Source organism: Heterodontus francisci, chromosome 17, assembly GCF_036365525.1.
Source record: "Heterodontus francisci isolate sHetFra1 chromosome 17, sHetFra1.hap1, whole genome shotgun sequence".
NCBI lineage: Eukaryota > Metazoa > Chordata > Chondrichthyes > Heterodontiformes > Heterodontidae > Heterodontus > Heterodontus francisci.
Window position 1 is genome coordinate 40371585 of NC_090387.1, and position 17016 is coordinate 40388600.

The following is a 17016-nucleotide window of genomic DNA, read 5'->3' on the forward strand; positions in this document are numbered from 1 at the left end:
GTGGTTTCTTTGTTGGTTTTGACTGCTTTTATTAACAAAATGACAAATACTGATGCTTGAAAATGACTATCGTTCTTGCGATTTCAAATTATGCTCTTAATTAGTATTGCATTTTATGAATAGGATCTTAGAGCTTACCTTGTGCATATAAAGATATCTGTCCAGTCTGAAACTTAACCTTCTATGCTGTTAAGGAACTGATGTAAAATGTCATTTGGAAAATAAATGAAGGAAATGTATTTGATTTTAAAAATTGTTTCTTTCTAAATTTTTGATTATACACCATGAAACCGGAACTTGAGATCTGGAGCAATATAAACTATAACAGTCTGAAGTGTGCTTTTTTAATTTAATGTTGATCCAGATTGCATTTTAATTCTCAAAGTCAGGAGCAATATTTTGAGGAATGTAGCTAAAAAATAGATGTTTTAGGAATATTTCATCCCAGAATATGAAACTCTAGTACTTTTTTTAAAAAAAAAGTACTCTATAGGTTTGTACTAGTTTGGCTGTGACTCTAGAGCAACTGTCTTTAATCTGTCTGTACTGCTTGAGTGATAATGTAATAGTAGTGCTGTATATGTTTGGTGGGTTGTAGTGCAAGCACTCCATGACTTTTTAATCCATTACCTTTATAATAATTGAATTTAAAAAGCAACGCAAGAGTCATATCCTGAAGGTAATTCTACTGGGGGAAGACCCTCTGTGTTCCTATTAGTAACCTGTTGCATATGTGATGCACAGATCACATGGTATGAAGGAGCCTGTTATTTGATTGTTAAATAGTCCTGAAAGTGAAATTAATTACGTTTGAGTATTATTATGATGGGATAAGTTTGTGTCTTAGCTACTCAGCAGTTTTTTAAAAAAGGACGGAGAAAATTTGTGAGTTTCCTTTATGCTGTATTCAATCATAGCTCGTAAATACTCAATTGATTTATGGGAAATTTAGTTTTATTATCTGTGCTTTAGTTTATTTAATTCTGTGAATGAGTTGCATTCCATATTGGTATTAACATTATTCTTCTGAGTTTTCATGTTCAGAACAAAGACAATCTGATTTTTCATTTTCAATGCATGATGTACCAACATAAAGCATGAATTGAGAAAAGTTCTTTTATCCAAGTCCATTCCTCCTGCAGAAAGTTATACTTAAATAGACCTTGATTTTCAGATAGTTGAGTGAAATCTCTGAATATCTAGTTATATTCCTCACCTACGTTATTGAACCTATTTCCCTCCATAAACAACCTACTTCCCACCTCAATAATAGAAGGACCAAGATGGACTATTTCATATCTCTGTCCATATCCTTTGAAGTGCCAATTCCAGGCTCAAACTAATATTTGTATACAGTCTACTGTTACTTCAAAGCCATTTTTGTTTTAAAAAAAGTTGAATTATCCAGTAAATCAAATTAAGCAATTTAAGTAAAACAACTCTAGCTTTTTTTTGCACAATTTGATTTTTGAATTAAACAACTTTCAATTGAGAGTAAACTGTACTTTGTATTTATCGTGGAAGTTTAAATAATATCACTTTGGGGGAACTAGTTCAACTTTTAACACAGTGGAAGGGTTCAGGTGACGGATTTCTAATTACATCATTGTTTCTACTGAGATCATATAGCCATTTTGAAGCTGACTACCCTGGGAAGCAATTACTTTTACTTTGCTCATTCTTTTGCAGTAAGTTTTTCTAATTTGAGTTTGGTTACTCTTCACCTCCATTGGCAGGAGTATGTATTTACAGTGTAACAACTTTATATTATAAATATGAATATTGGAACTTCTAATGGAAAGTTGACTGCACACAAACACAAGATTTTAATGTATTGGGAGTCTATCTGTGATATTGCACAAATAAACTGGAGAATCCGGTCTCTTTCGCAGTCGCTGATATTTTTATGTTGCTGTTTCTCTTTTCTCCACCCCCCCCCCCCCCCCCAACCCCATTCCCATTCTGTCGCTCTGTTCTGCTCTTTTCCCTGAACTCCTCTCTCCCTTTCTCTTTACAATTTTCTCTCTCTCCTCTACTGTCCTCGCTTTTTTTTGTGTGGGAGGTGGTGATTGGTATGGCCTGGTGTGGTAGGTAAAGGAGCCACCAACAACTACAGGCTGCTTTTGAGATGGTTATAGGGAAATGTAACACTTAGTTCCTCCCTTCCCATCCCCCTCCCCAATCACAGACCGTGCTTCCCTACCCTCTCATTCCCATCATGTACCCCACCCTTCTACTTTTCATCATATCCTCACTCCCATCGCTACCTCTACCTCTTCCCCTTTGAACTCTTCACTCACCCCCTGTATTCTCTCCTCCTCCTTGTCTCACTGTCACTCACTTCACCTTTAAAACTCTATCCACCAACCTTCTCTTTGGTTGAATCCTTTAAAGCAGGTGGTATAGTGCAAGAGGGGCCCTCACCCTCAACCAGTTTCTCTGCTTGTCAGTCTTCCTATGTTTCCTTTAAAGACTTTGCTTTCAAAGGTCAATTTGTTTTTACTTTTTTAAAAAAACAATCAAATTAAGATGAGGAATAGCTCTTTTTTCTCTCTCTCTATTTGTACATTTCCCTCTATCTCCCTCTCTGTCTCAAGGTGTTGAAATTAAAATCACTTTCAGTTGTATACAATTAGCATTGACTTTTATCTGTCAACAAAATGCTGGTGAGATAATTGGTTGGCTTCACATTTCAACTGGTTGTCTTTTAAATTTTAAAAATGAGACATGAAGAAAGACCCTTAACCCTCTTTCTCCCCCCTCGCCCCACATGAACACAGTGTCTGTTTGGCTCTCTTGTGCGCTTTGGTCTCTTGCGTCGATAGAGAACAAAGCAAATGCTACAACAGGTGTGTAATCAGAACCCTGCCATTCTTTTTCTGTCTCCCAAACACACAGCCTTTTTAATGTTTTAAAAAAAAAACTCAAATTTTACTTCAGTAAAACTCTTGAAATTTTGCCTCCTGCTTTCCTTCAAATAACTGCCTTTATCCTGAAAGCCTTCAGTTTTCTAACAGTTTAGTGCATTGTCCAGTATTTGCAGCCTACTATGATTTCAGCTTTTCTGAACAATAATATATCCTGGAAGATTTATGGGAATGTTTTAAGCATAAAAAATAAAGTCATATAAGCTTCAATAAACTTTAAATGTGTTAATATTTGAACCCGAGAAATGTCATCATTAGTGCTTGTATTGCTCTTTTGACCCATTTTAATATATAAAAACTTTTCATGTACCAGAGATGAAAATTATTACATACAGTATCATTTTTTTAAAAATCTGCTGTGCATATAAATGTGGGTTGCAAAGATGGGCATAGGGTGATGAATTTTTTTATTCTGAAATGAAACTGAAATAGAACCATTCTGAAATGGTTTCCAGTCAGTAGTTTGCAATCTAGTCACTTTTATTAATGCCACTCCTCACATTTCTACTTGGAATTTAAACACTCAAGTACAGACAAGACAGGCTTTCTCCACCTTACTGCACAATAACAGAGATCTTCAGCATATGCATGTAAGTAAACTGAGAGCAGCTGTCAAAGTTACAACACCGTCAGACACTACATACCCACAAACCGACCAATTGCTCTGTGTTGCACATCATATTAATATAGTGTGGTTAAAAACCCAAATATGGGAATCTTGCAATTATTTAAAATTAAATACTCATCACTCCAATTCCACTCCCTATTTTACTGTTAAATTCTGACAATTTTGCAAGTGATGCAACAGGAATACTCAAAGCCCCAAAAAAACCCACAACTGTAACTAACTCGTGAAGAAAATGAACTTTCACATAATGCCATGTCTGAGCAGCCTTTAAAGTTCCTTTTGAAGAAAATGTTAAGTGTATTTTCACGGTTTCTTACTTATTATATAACATTTTTTTGCAGACAGAACGCATATATTTGTAACTATGACTTTCAGAAACCATCAGCTCATTATACAACATTGTGCACAAACTAAAGTCAAATAAACTATCAATATTGACAATAAGCAGCATCTCATTTGGTTTTAACAGCCTTCCATCCGATTCCTTAGCCAGCCTGGTTCTGGTGGTCTTGTATTTTGGCCTGTGGCCAATTTGATTTGGTTCTGATAACCTCCTCTCCCATCTTCATACTGAGCTCATTGGTAATGACAGTCTTCAATTCCAATGGAAAAAGCTGTGTTTTTTTTTCTTCTGAAAAATTTACAGACTTAACCATGGGTTGCCATGACCCACCACTTAGACTGTTGTGGTGGCCGTGTTGCTCTTTTCACCAAATCAGACCTTGCTCTATCCTATTATTCCATTGGTACTTTCTCTCCCTTTTGGACCACCTCACTTGTTTCACCTCTCGTTTAAAATCCTCATTCTCTATCACCCACCTAAATGCTACACCAGTTTCTTCCTGAGATATCTTTACTGCTTTCCTCCCTCAACCACTGTACCAAGCGACTTCTCATCCTCAACGATTTCAACTTCTATCTCAATTTGTTATGCGCTCTCTCCTCAGTTCACTGCCCTCCTATCCTACCTTAATCTCTCCCTCCGTATAAACTCCCCAACTCATATTTACGGCCACTCCCTTGACCTTGCCATCTCATGTAGCCTTGCCACTCCCGTCGTATCACTCGCAGGTAAGGCCATTTCTGATCACTTCCTTGTATTGTTCCTACCCACATCCTGCTTCCCCCTCGCAAGCTTACTTCCTTCTGTGTCCACCCTGGAGGGGGGGTGAAAAACTCTCCAACTTTACATATGCAACCAGTATGGTGACATACTTGACCCCGAAATGAGCTTCCAGCCACATATCTGCACCATCACTAGGACCACCTAATTCCACTTCCGCCTGACTTCACCCCTGCCTTAGCTCATCTGCAGCTGAAATCTTCATTCACTCCTTTGATGTCTCTAGCTTAACTATTCCAGTGCACTCCTGGCTGGCCTCCCACATTCTACCCTCTATAAACTTGAGGTGATCTAAAACCTTGCTGCCCATATCCTTGTTCACACCAAGTCCTATTCACCTACCACCCCTGTGGTTGCTGACCTACATTGCTCCTGTTAAGCAATGCCTTGATTTTAAAATTCTCATCCTTGCTTTCAAATCCCTTCATGGCCTCGCCCTTCCCTACCTCTGTAATCTCCTCCAGCCTGACAACCGTCCAAGATTTCTACGCTCTACTAACTCTGACCTCTTGAACATCCCCGATTTTAATCTGGTGGCAGCTGAAGGCATGGCCAAGGCCCTAAGATCTGGAATTTCCTCCCTAAACCTCTGTACCTCTCAGTTCTCTTTTAAAACACTTCTCAGAACCTTTTTGATAACGCCTGTGAAAAGCCTTGGGACATTTTATTACATTAAAGGCGTTATATATGTACAAGTTGTTGGTTGAAGAGCTGACTGACAGCTTCACAAACTGATGGTTCACATATACGTAGTAAATTATACTTTAAGAATCAAGAAGACACATTACACAATGACTTTAATCATAAAACAGCCTGTTTTATTTCCTTGTTCTTATCTAATGCCATTTGATTACACAACTGACACCATTTATTCAGTTACGATCATCTGCTTTGATATGCAATGAACTACTATTTTGTCTCATCATTAAAATCACAAGGGTATAAATCCCTTTGGTTGCACTACGATCCTCTCACAGTCCAGTACAGTAAATTTCTATTACTTTGGAGGAATTTGTAACATAATTTGATATTAAAAGTAAAATTCTGGAGATTATTAAATACATTTAAAGAATACATTTTTGGTCTCAACAAATAAGTATCGATTTCAACATTTTTTGCTTTGTTGGGGAGGGAAGAGTTTAACCAAAAAAAAAAGGCCCATGCACACAATTTGGTCTTCCAGTGGCTTGGATTCGATGCTCTCATCATCACGGACCGGGTTTGATTCCCGGTCAGCGCTCCATTTAAATTGGGTTGGGGCCAGTGTCCTGGTGAATCAAATAATAAGAGCTGAAGATAGGGCTTTAAACTAAAAAGGGGAAGGGGAGGTTTAAGGTGAGGGGAAATGTTATAAATCTGAAGAATAATATCAAGGCCATAGAGCAGGTAGCAATTTGGTTAAAATGCAGAGTGTGACAGGGAGGGACAAAGCATTTAACAGTAATAGTGCATCAGTAAATCGGGTCAGATCAGGGGAAAATGGTAAAATGCTAAAATTAAAGGTGCTTTATCTGAATCATGAAGCAGTTGTAACAAGATAGACAAATTAATGGCATAAATAGAGATCAATGGGTTTGATCTGACGGCCATTACTGAGAGATGGTTGCATAGGCGCAGGGTGGGAACTAAATATTCCAGGGTTCCTGATCTTTTAATAATACAGACAAAATGGAAAAGGAGGGTAGCAGGCAGCGCTGATAATAAAGGATGACATAAGGACAACTAAACTGGAGCACCAAACTAAAACGGTTATGGATAGTATTAAGTTAAAAGAAGAGGCTTATAATATTGCCAAGAAGAGTAGTAAGCCTGAAGATTGGGAGAATTTTAGAAACCAACAAGGGATGACAAAAATTTGATTGAGGGAGAACGTAGAACATGAGCGTAAACTAACAAATATAAAAACAGATTGTAAAAGAGTAGGGAAACTAAATATGGGTCCTTTAGAGGCTGAGACAGGAGAAATTACAATGGGGAATAAGAAAATGGCAGATTTTGTCTCTCTTCACGATAGAAGACAACAAAAACATACTGGAAATAGTGTGTGAGGAAATTAATTAATATTAGTAAAGAAAAAGTAGAGAATAAATAAATGGGTCTAAAAGCTGACAAATTTCCTGGACCTGATGGCCTACATCCTAGGGTTCTAAAAGAAATGGTTACAGAGATAGTGGATACGCTAGTTGTGATCTTCCAGAATTTTGGAAGGCAACAAATGTAATACTATTCAGGAGAGGAGGGAGAGAGAAAATTGGGAACTTCAGGCCAGAAAACCTGTCATCAGTCATGAGGAAAATTATTATCTTCCATTAATTATTTTTCTATAAATTACCATTATAAAATGGTAATTGGGCACATAGAAAATCATATGATTAGGCACAGTTAACATGGTTTTATGTGAGGTAAATCATATTGGATACATCTATTGGAGTTTTTGAAGATATAACTAACTGGGTAGATAATGGGGAACCAGATAATGGGCGGCACAGTGGCGCAGTGGTTAGCACCGCAGCCTCACAGCTCCAGGGACCCGGGTTCGATTCCGGGTACTGCCTGTGTGGAGTTTGCAAGTTCTCCCTGTGTCTGCGTGGGTTTTCTCCGGGTGCTCCGGTTTCCTCCCACAAGCCAAAAGACTTGCAGGTTGATAGGTAAATTGGCCATTATAAATTGTCACTAGTATAGGTAGGTGGTAGGGGAATATAGGGACAGGTGGGGATGTTTGGTAGGAATATGGGATTAGTGTAGGATTAGTATAAATGGGTGGTTGATGTTCGGCACAGACTCGGTGGGCCGAAGGGCCTGTTTCAGTGCTGTATCTCTAATCTAATCTAATCTATATTTGGATTTTCAGAGCGCATTTAATAAGGTGCCATGTGAAAGATTGTTGTACAAGATAAGGGCTCGTGGAATTGGGAGGTTATTTATTAGTTTGGATAGAGAATTGGACAGAAAACAGTAGGAATAAATGTCATTTTCAAATTGGCAGACTGTTACTACTGGGATGACTCAAGGATCATTGCTGTTATTGGCAATCTACATTAATGACTTAGATGAAGGGGCTGAGTGTAACGTAGCCAAGTTTGCTGACAATATAAGACTAGGTGGGAAAGCAAACTGTGAGGAGGACATAGACTGCAAAGGGATATAGATAGGTTAAGAGAGTGGGAAAGAATGTAGCAGATGGAGTATAATGTGGGGAATTAAGGTTATTCACTTTTAAGGAGAATAGAAAAGCTGATTTTTTTTAAATGGTGAGAAACTATTAAATGTTGGTGTTCAGATTGATTTGGGTGTCCTTGTACATGAAACAAAAGTTAGCATGCAGGTACAGCAAGCAGTTAGGAAGACAAATGGTATGTTGTCCTTTATTGCAAGGGGTTGGAGTACAAGAGAAAGGAAGTCTTGCTACAAATGTAGAGAGCTTTAGTTTAGTTTAGTTTAGTTTAGAGATACAGCACTGAAACAGGCCCTTTGGCCCACCGAGTCTGTGCCGACCATCAACCACCCATTTTTACTAATGCTACACTAATTCCATATTCCTACCACATCCCCACCTGTCCCTATATTTCCCTACCACCTACCTATACTAGGGGCAATTGCTAATGGCCAATTTACCTATCAACCTGCAAGTCTTTGGCATGTGGGAGGAAACCGGAGCACCCGGAGGAAACCCACGCAGACACAGGGAGAACTTGCAAACTTCACACGGGCAGTACCCAGAATTGAACCCGGGTCGCTGGAGCTGTGAGGCTGCGGTGAGAACACACCTGGAGCACTGTGTACAGTTTTGGTCTCTGTACGTAAGGAAGAATATACTTGCCTTTCTGAGGTGGCGCAAGAAATGTTCACTCGGTAGATTCCTGGGATGAGAAGATTGTCCTATGAGGCGAGAAGTCTTATGAGAAGTACAATGGGCCTATAATTGTACTTTGTGGAGTTTAGAAGAATGAGGGGTAATCTCATTGAAACAAATTGCTTCTGAAAGGGCTTGACAAGATGGAGGCTGAGAGGCTGTTTCCCCTGGCTGGGGAGTCTAGACCTAGAGGGCATAGTCTCACCTTTCCATGCAAGCACAGGAGATGCAACATCTGCCCTTTTACCTCCTCCCTTCTCACTGGCTAGTGCCCCAAGCACTCCTTTCAAATGAAACAGTGATTTACTTCTACTTTCAATTTAGTATGTTTTATTTGCTGCTCACAATGTGGTCCCCTCTATGTTGGGGAAACTAAACTCAGACTGGATGACCGCTTTACAGAACACCTCCATTCAGTCTACAAGCGCGACCCCAAGCTTCCTGTCACTTGTCATTTCAAATCTCCACTTGCTTCCACTCTGACTTTTATGTCCTTGGCCTGCTACAGTGTTTTAACGAAGCTCAACGCAAGCTCAGGGAACAGCACCTCATTTTTCGACTGGGCACTTTACAGCCTGCTGGACTCAACATTGAGTTCAATAATTTTAGATCATAACCGCTGCCCCTTTTTGTTTTTTTTTTTTGCTGGTTCGTTTTCCTTCCCACCGCCCCCTGTTTCTTTCTTAATCCCTTTACTCTGTGTTTGAATGGCTGCTATCCTGCCATTTACACCTCATCCAGATGCATCTTTTGTTTCATTGCTTGTCCCATTACCACTCCCCTTGGCTTTGTACCATGAAACCTTTTGTCATTTAATCTCTCCTGCCCTCCACTCTATCACAGACCTTACCTTTTTGTTCTTGCTCCCCCTCCCTGCTTTTACTGGGTATAGCTCCCCTGCTCTTTAAAATAATGCCATGGGATTTTTACGCCCACCTGAGGGCAGACAGGGCCTCAGTTTAATGACTCATTGGAAAGGCGGTGCCTCCAGCAGTGCAGCACTCCCTCAGTACTGCATTGGAATGTCAGCCAAGCTTTTGTGCTCAAGTCCTTGAGTGAGACTTGAACCCACAACCTTCTCACTCAGGTGAAAGTGCTTCCAACTGAGCCACAGCTGACTTTGTAGTCCTAATGAATTGACGTGCAAAAGTTTGGATTTTGTCTGTATAGCATAAATAAAGTCAAATTAATTTTGATTTCTCTTTGAATAAATTCAGATTTAGCTAGATAAAATTGAGTATGTATTCTACAATAATTGCCCCAGAGTACTTGTGTACTCACGTGGCAGCATGTAGAACATAGTTGATGTGCCACTGTGTGGTGCTCACAGTTCCCATTTATTCTTTTAATTAAAGGTGCATATTTTTGCTACGTATAATTCCAGCAGGTTAATTTAGGTTCCTTGCTTCAGTTTACTTAGACCTTTCAGCTAGGTATAGCGAAGGTTAAATGTCAAGCTGTTTCTTAAATGTTCAGTCACTGTTATTTATAATAATCAGACATCTAGACTTAGAATTAGAAGACAAAGCAAGTACCTGACATTAGATGGCCCAGACCTGTATTAACCTTTCCATAATCTTGGAAATCCACTCTGAAGGAATTAACAGGGGTTTGACAGAAGAGAGAACAGTGATAACTGATTAGACAGCAGGAAGTCATGTATAATTTATTGAACGGTCACTCGATATCCTGGCTCTCCTCCTGTTCTATGCTTAACACACATGTTTTTGTATTTAATTAACGTAAAGGAAACGATTAGCAATTTGGAAAATGGGGGTTTTAAGCTTAGCATAGACACCACAATTTTACACCATTTAACCTTGCAGGAGTTGCTTTATGTACCCGGGTTATTGACCTGACCAATTAAGTTTTGCATATGGTTAAATCTGTGTGTGGCAGATTAAATCTTTCCACTTTTTAAAATAAAGTATTATGCTTTTTCATTGGCTCAAGTAATCAGTTAAACATTTACAAGATATAAACCATCAGCAAAGTGATGCATTACTCAAATGGCATTACTCAGCAATAACCGGCTCACTGACACTCCGTTTGGGTTCTGCCAGGACCACTCTTCTCCAGACCTCATTACAGCCTTGGTCCAAACATGAACAAAAGAGCTAAATTCCAGAGGTGAAGTGAGAGTGACTGCCTTTGATATCAAGGCAGCATTTGACCAAGTGTGGTATCAAGGAGCTCTAGCAAAATTGAAGTCATTGGGGATCGGGGAAAACTCTCCGCTGTTTGGAGTCATACCTAACACGAAGATGGTTGTGGTTGTTGGAGGCCAATCGTCTAAGCGTAAAGACATTGCTGCCTGAGTCTCTCAGGGTAGTATCAAAGGCCCAACCATCTTCAATGATTTCTTCAATGACCTTCCTTCTAACATAAGGTCAGAAGTGGGGATATTCGCAGATGATTGCACAATGTTCAGTACCATTTGCTGCTCCCCTTGGGCTGATCAATGGCAAGTAACATTTGCGCCACACAAGTACCAGGTAGTGACCAACTCCAACAAGAGAAAATCTTAACTATCTCCCCTTGATTATCAACAGGATTATCATCACTGAATACCCCACCATCAACATCCTGGGGGTTACCATTGACCAGAAACTTAACTGGACCAGCCATATAAATACTGTGGCTACCAGAGCTGGTCAGAAGCTGAAAATTCTGCAGTGAGTAACTCACCTCCTGACTCCCCAATGCCTTTCCACCATCTACAAGACACAAGTCAGGAGTGTGATGGAATAATCTCCACTTGTCTGGATGAATGCAATTTCAACAACACTCAAGAAGCTCAACACCGTCCAGGACAAAGCTACCCGCTTGATTGGCACCCCATCCACAAACATTCAGTCCCTCCACCACTGGTGCACAGTGGTAGCAGTGTGTGCCATCTGCAAGATGCACTGCAGCAATTTGCCAAACTTCCTTTGACAGCTCCTTTCAAACCTGCAGTCTCTACCACCTAGAAGGACAAGGGCAGCAGATGCGTGGGAACACCACCACCTGCAAGTTCTCCTCCAAGTCGCACACCATCCTGACTTGGAACTATATTGCTGTTCCTTCGCTGGGTCAAAATCCTGGAACTCCCTCCCTAATGGCACTCGGGGTGTACCTACACCATAAGGACTGCAGCGGTTCAAGAAAGCAGCTCACCACCACCTTCTCGAGGCAATTAGCAATGGGCAATAAATGCTGGCATCGCCAGTGACGTTTACATCCCAAGTACGAATTAATTTTTCTTTTAAAATCCTGGTATTTGAGCTCTTCAACATTTTTGTCGTCTTTTCATGGTAAGTTGGCAATGAAGTAGAGTGAGTCTTCTAGGTTAGGAAAAGTGCATTGTTACATATGCCATTTATAGTTTGGCATGTCTAGTGTTAAAAATGATCCCCTCCTAATATAATTAACTGGAGAGCACATAAGGTGCCCAAGATATTCCTGTCTCTCCAAAAAATCAGAAAAGACCAAACACTATATGTACAGGCTAAATATATTACAGGTAAATAAAACTCAGGAGCCGAGTAATCCTATAACATACAGGCCTGGAGTTTCTGCTACCGGCGCAATCAGCAGAATTCGCTAGATACAATGCTAGATGTAATTCAAATGCATTAACATAAAATATTCTATAAATCAGTGCATTCAAGCTGCATAATCAATTCGTAACTGGGGCCTCAGTGCTCAGGTGGGTTAGTATAAAAGGGACGGAAGAACTTTTTAAGGTAATTGATACTTCTGCAACAGCAGGGCAGACTTGGTCAGAAGCTTCAGTTGACTGTTGGTCAGGTGATTAAGGCTGGATTTATGCAACTGGGTGCCTGAGAATCTGGGCGCTATGTGATGATCACCAACACCACCCCTGCCCCACCACCCGAATGGTGCAATCGACTGAAACCTGCCATTCTGACCTGGGAGCAAGGACAGTTTTGTGGGTGGGAAATGCTTCAGTCGCAGGGTCTGTTGCACTAACATAAAAGACCGCAGATACTTGTGTATTTATGGCAGCAACTCACCTGTGCCTCAAATTCCGCAATCCTATGCACCATTTAATTTGATTCCTCTCAGATTAAGTTGTTATAGTGCAGAAACACAGGCCACTAAGTCAGCATTGAAATAAAGAGGACATTCTCAGATTGGCAGACAGGAACAGGAAGTATCTCTCAATGTTGGATCTCCAGCTTTTCACTCCTGTGCTTATAAACGGCCTGGATTTAAAAGTAGGAAAGATATTTCCAAGTTTGCAGATGATACTGAGCTAGGAGGTATATAGTGGCTTATGAAGAAGATAGCAGAAAATTATAAATTGCCTGATAGTTTAAGAATGCATAGAATAATCCTTGATGGAGTTTAACATGAAGTGTGAGGTAGTATATGTAAATGAAGATTGGCAGATAGGAGTTCAGTTTAAATGGAGAAGTGCTAAAAGATGTAGATAAACAGAAGGAGTTAGGTTCTAAATGGATAAGTCATTTTCAAAATTAATTTGTAGATGGAAAAAGTAATAAAAATGGCCTATAGGCTATTGGGGTTCTGAGGGATATGCAGAAAAGTGGAAATTGAAATTAAAGGTGATGCCACCAGGGTAACCAAATGGAAGAGGAGGTTTAGTGGCCCACTTCTGTTCCTGTAATAGCTAGGACTGTAATATCTGAAGTAATAGAATATGCATTTAATAAAGCAAACACTCAACGGAATCATTGTTATTGGAAGGAATGAGAGATTGAGGGCTATTCTGTCAAGTTTTTGTTCTTTTGAGAAGATATTTTAAGATGTAAGTTTATTCTTTATGTACTTAGTGATCAGTGATGCATTGTAAGACAATTATGTAATTTTAATAACTTCCATGAGTTGATAATGCAAAAATCTCAAGGCTGATGGCCTTCATTGATGGGAATTTTGTTCTTTTACGATTGTAAAGGATTAAGGTCTAGGGCAGATAGTTTCTCCTCAATCCCCCCTTCTCTGCCCCTCCCCCATTCTGTTTAAACATTTATGTTTAAAATAATTTTTTACAAATATCAGTTTTCTTAATTTCATGAGGACTCTGGAGTCAGGCCTCCTTTGCTGCTGCAAGCATCCTAGAGTGGTTCCATAGATAATGTGGCACCACAATATCAAATTGGGCTGCGAGCTGCCTGATTATGGGGAAGCCTCCATTCTTTTTGTGATTTGTCAGGTTTGGGTATAAAAAGAGACTTGCATTTGTAAGCATTGTATCGAATCTTAAGAATGTAGGTTTATAATAAAATATAGTGAATTTCATGCTGAAAAGTTTCCAAATACTTCACACAATTAAGTACTTTTTTAAAAGTATGCTAATTATTGAAATGTAGGCAAGTGTAACAACTGTTCTGTGCTAGGAACTTCCAGAAAAAGGATGACCAGTCGATCTTTTGTTTCCTCTTGGTATTGGTTCAGTAGTATTTTCCCATATTTATTAATTATTCAGAATGCAACAAACACTATTTTCAGAAGGTAAGTGGCTTCTAGTATCTGGCTGTGAATTTTGGCTACAATTGAATTCTAATTGGATGACTATCTTTTTGCTGCTGAGAAAACTCCACTGATGGAAGAATTGTCACTGCAGATTTCTCTCCTATCCCCATCACTCTTTGCCTGGATGATGACCTCCTTTTGTGTTTTGCTGTAGGTACGATACCTGTTAGAATGGATGGATGAAGATCCAGAGGAGGAGGACGGACCTGTGTTGAAATCAGAATTCTGCCATCCTTTGTGTCGGTGTCCAAAGTGTGAACCAGCACAAAAGGTATTGTTGCCCTTTCCTGTAACATCAATTGATTACAATAACTGAGATGTGTGTTCGGTACCTTAAATCTAAAATTACAACTATTAATTTAGGGGAGAAACTTTTGTACTAATGTTGTATGATACTTTTAGACACTTGAAATGATGATGGAAAGCAGAAAACTTGTCATCTATGTTAGTGTCTAATAGTTTCTTTTGATGGATGTTAAATACCTAGTGGGTGAACATAATAGGATGAACAGGTGTTGGGTGTTGGCTAGTTAGTTGTATTCCAATGTGTATATATAAAGAAGAGCCAGGTGTGTGTTAGAAGTGGAGTAGTAAGCTCTGTGGCAAGCAATAAACAGTCTCCACCAAAGCATCCAAGTCTGTGTTTCTTCGCAAACAGGCTTAGAAGTTCCTCTGACAATCTATTCTACTAATTTTGCCTGTTCTGTAAATAGCAGTAGATAAATATCCTTTTTTTTTTTTTACATCAATCACTGCTTTAATAAAGTAGCACAGCGATTGATTGTAATACATGCTTATGTTTTACAGTTGAGGAATGTAGTACAGCATGTTCATCATGATACTAATGGCTAATTTGATCTCCATAGAGACTTTCCAATATTACTGTAAATGGATTGGGTGTGAATTCTGCCAACCAGGATGGGTTTACCCCATTACATGTGGCTGCTCTACATGGACATTTTGACCTGGTCTCACTTCTACTGCGTCATGGTGCCAATGTCAATATGAAAAATTACCATAATTCAACCCCACTCCACCTGACATGCCAACACAATGACCCCCAGGTAAGCAAAGAGAAAATCACCTGTATTAGAGTTTTGTATTGTGCAGTATTCCTGGCATTTGGTTGCTAGTAAAAATATTCTAAATGGTTGAACCTTGGAGTATACATTCTCTCCTCACCTGCCTCAGAAAAATTAAAAATAACCTGGTTTCGCCTTCACTGGAGTCCCCCTGAGGCTGGGAATGTGGGAGCTCCCAATGTAGGAAGCCCCTGGCCCAGCTTCTTCTGGCATCCTACACTGTCCATTTTTTACAATTCAGTCCACTTTCCTTTCTATTGCAGTATTATATAACTTTGAATACACTGCAGAGAAAGAAACTCCAAAACAGTAAAAACATTTTGGAAAGAAGAATAATGTTGATTAGCCATCACTTCTTCCAGACTTCTGCAAAAATACATACAGGCCCATACAATCAGGCTGTTGCACAATTGTTCTTCCGATACTGATAGATGCACCTTTGTTCATGCATACAATCAAATCTCTATCTGGGAAGCAGGAGGCAACAGGATTTGTGTGGGATTTTCATGCGCTAACAACGACAAGTATGTAGTATGTTATTCTGCTAAAACATTGAGCAATGCTCCAAAAGGAGATGATTGACGACTATTAAAATATTACTGTACTTGTATCATAAACGTTATAGTAACAGAAATTTTGCAGTAGTAATGACAACAGAACTGTCAGTATTCACTGTCATTACTCCTCTGAAACTTATAGAAACTTCTGGGGTCTACACGTGCTCAGTTAAATGCAAAAATCCAGAAGTTGCTGGCTGTGATTCTATGCTTTCCTACAGGATGCGCTGTTGAAGATCCCCCTTCCACCCCCCCCACCCCCCCCCCCCCCCCCACCGAGACTGCAGTCATGTAGAAATCACTGAATTAGTGAAAACTTGCCCTTTCATACTATTAATCTCTCTTTAAAAACCCTTGAAAAAGTGACACCTTGTTGAATAAGGTCTAACTGGGTCATTAACAGCGTACTAAGTTCATAATTACTGTAGAACAGTTTCTCTGTCCCTGAAAAACTAATTTTATGTTTGTGGAATGTCAAATTTCTCCATTATAAATATTCACATTTAAAAAAAATTAATTATATATTAGCTTCTACCTTAATCCTATGTGTGTCCCAATCATTTATTTCGCTCTCTGTAAAATTTTTAATTAAAAGTGAAAGTTTCAGTGCATTTTACTTCCTGCTTTGCTGTCAGTGAGAATGCTTCAGTTTGATTGGCTGCTTACCCTGCTTGATGACATCACTGTCGCTGGAAGCCTGGAAATCCCCTTGACTTGACGCTCGATTCAAACTGACGTCAGGAAAGGGGAAACCCACGCCATGGAGATTCCTAGATCTTTGTGGACAGCTTTCTCCTGAGGTCAGTGGCGTGTGCCATCATTTTGTCACTGACTGCAAAATCCAGCCCATTATGGAAAAAGTATTCACTTCTTGGTCTAATGTGCTGCTGCTTAACGTGGGCTTAGACAAAGAGGAAGCAGTAGCTCATGTTCGCCTAATTCACAAATGCAAGTCCTGCTTCCTCTCATGGTGTAGTTGGTTGGAGGGCAACAGAAGCTGAATTCTCCAGCAACTCTTTGCTGTACCTATTGATTGGCTTAAGCCAATCCCACCAAGCTAAGGTCACGCATATAAGTTAGGCTGATGGCAATTGAAAAATGTTTAGGACTGTTAATAAGATCATCTCAGAATTGCGACCCTGAATCCAGTTGGGAGACACATTTAGAAATTTGAATATTAATTTGAATATTGAAAGAGCAAATTAAAATTTAATTTAAAAATTAATTTTGTGAAGCTTTCTAGAGTACAGATAGGGTGTAATAAAAACAAAGTGCTGGAAATACTGGCAGCATCTGTGGAGAGAGAAACGTTTCAGGTCTGTGACCTTTCATCAGAACTCAAAG

At 39.5% G+C, this 17016-nt stretch overlaps 1 protein-coding gene across 1 annotated transcript in view; it reads left to right on the forward strand.

Annotated features, from left to right (window-relative positions):
- The window catches only part of ankrd27 (ankyrin repeat domain 27 (VPS9 domain)), a 113624-nt gene that overhangs the window by 74441 nt on the left and 22167 nt on the right, over positions 1-17016 (forward strand). Inside the window, 2 exon segments of the mRNA XM_068049317.1 lie at positions 14188-14304; positions 14900-15097. Of these exon segments, the coding sequence (XP_067905418.1) occupies positions 14188-14304; positions 14900-15097 (315 nt within the window).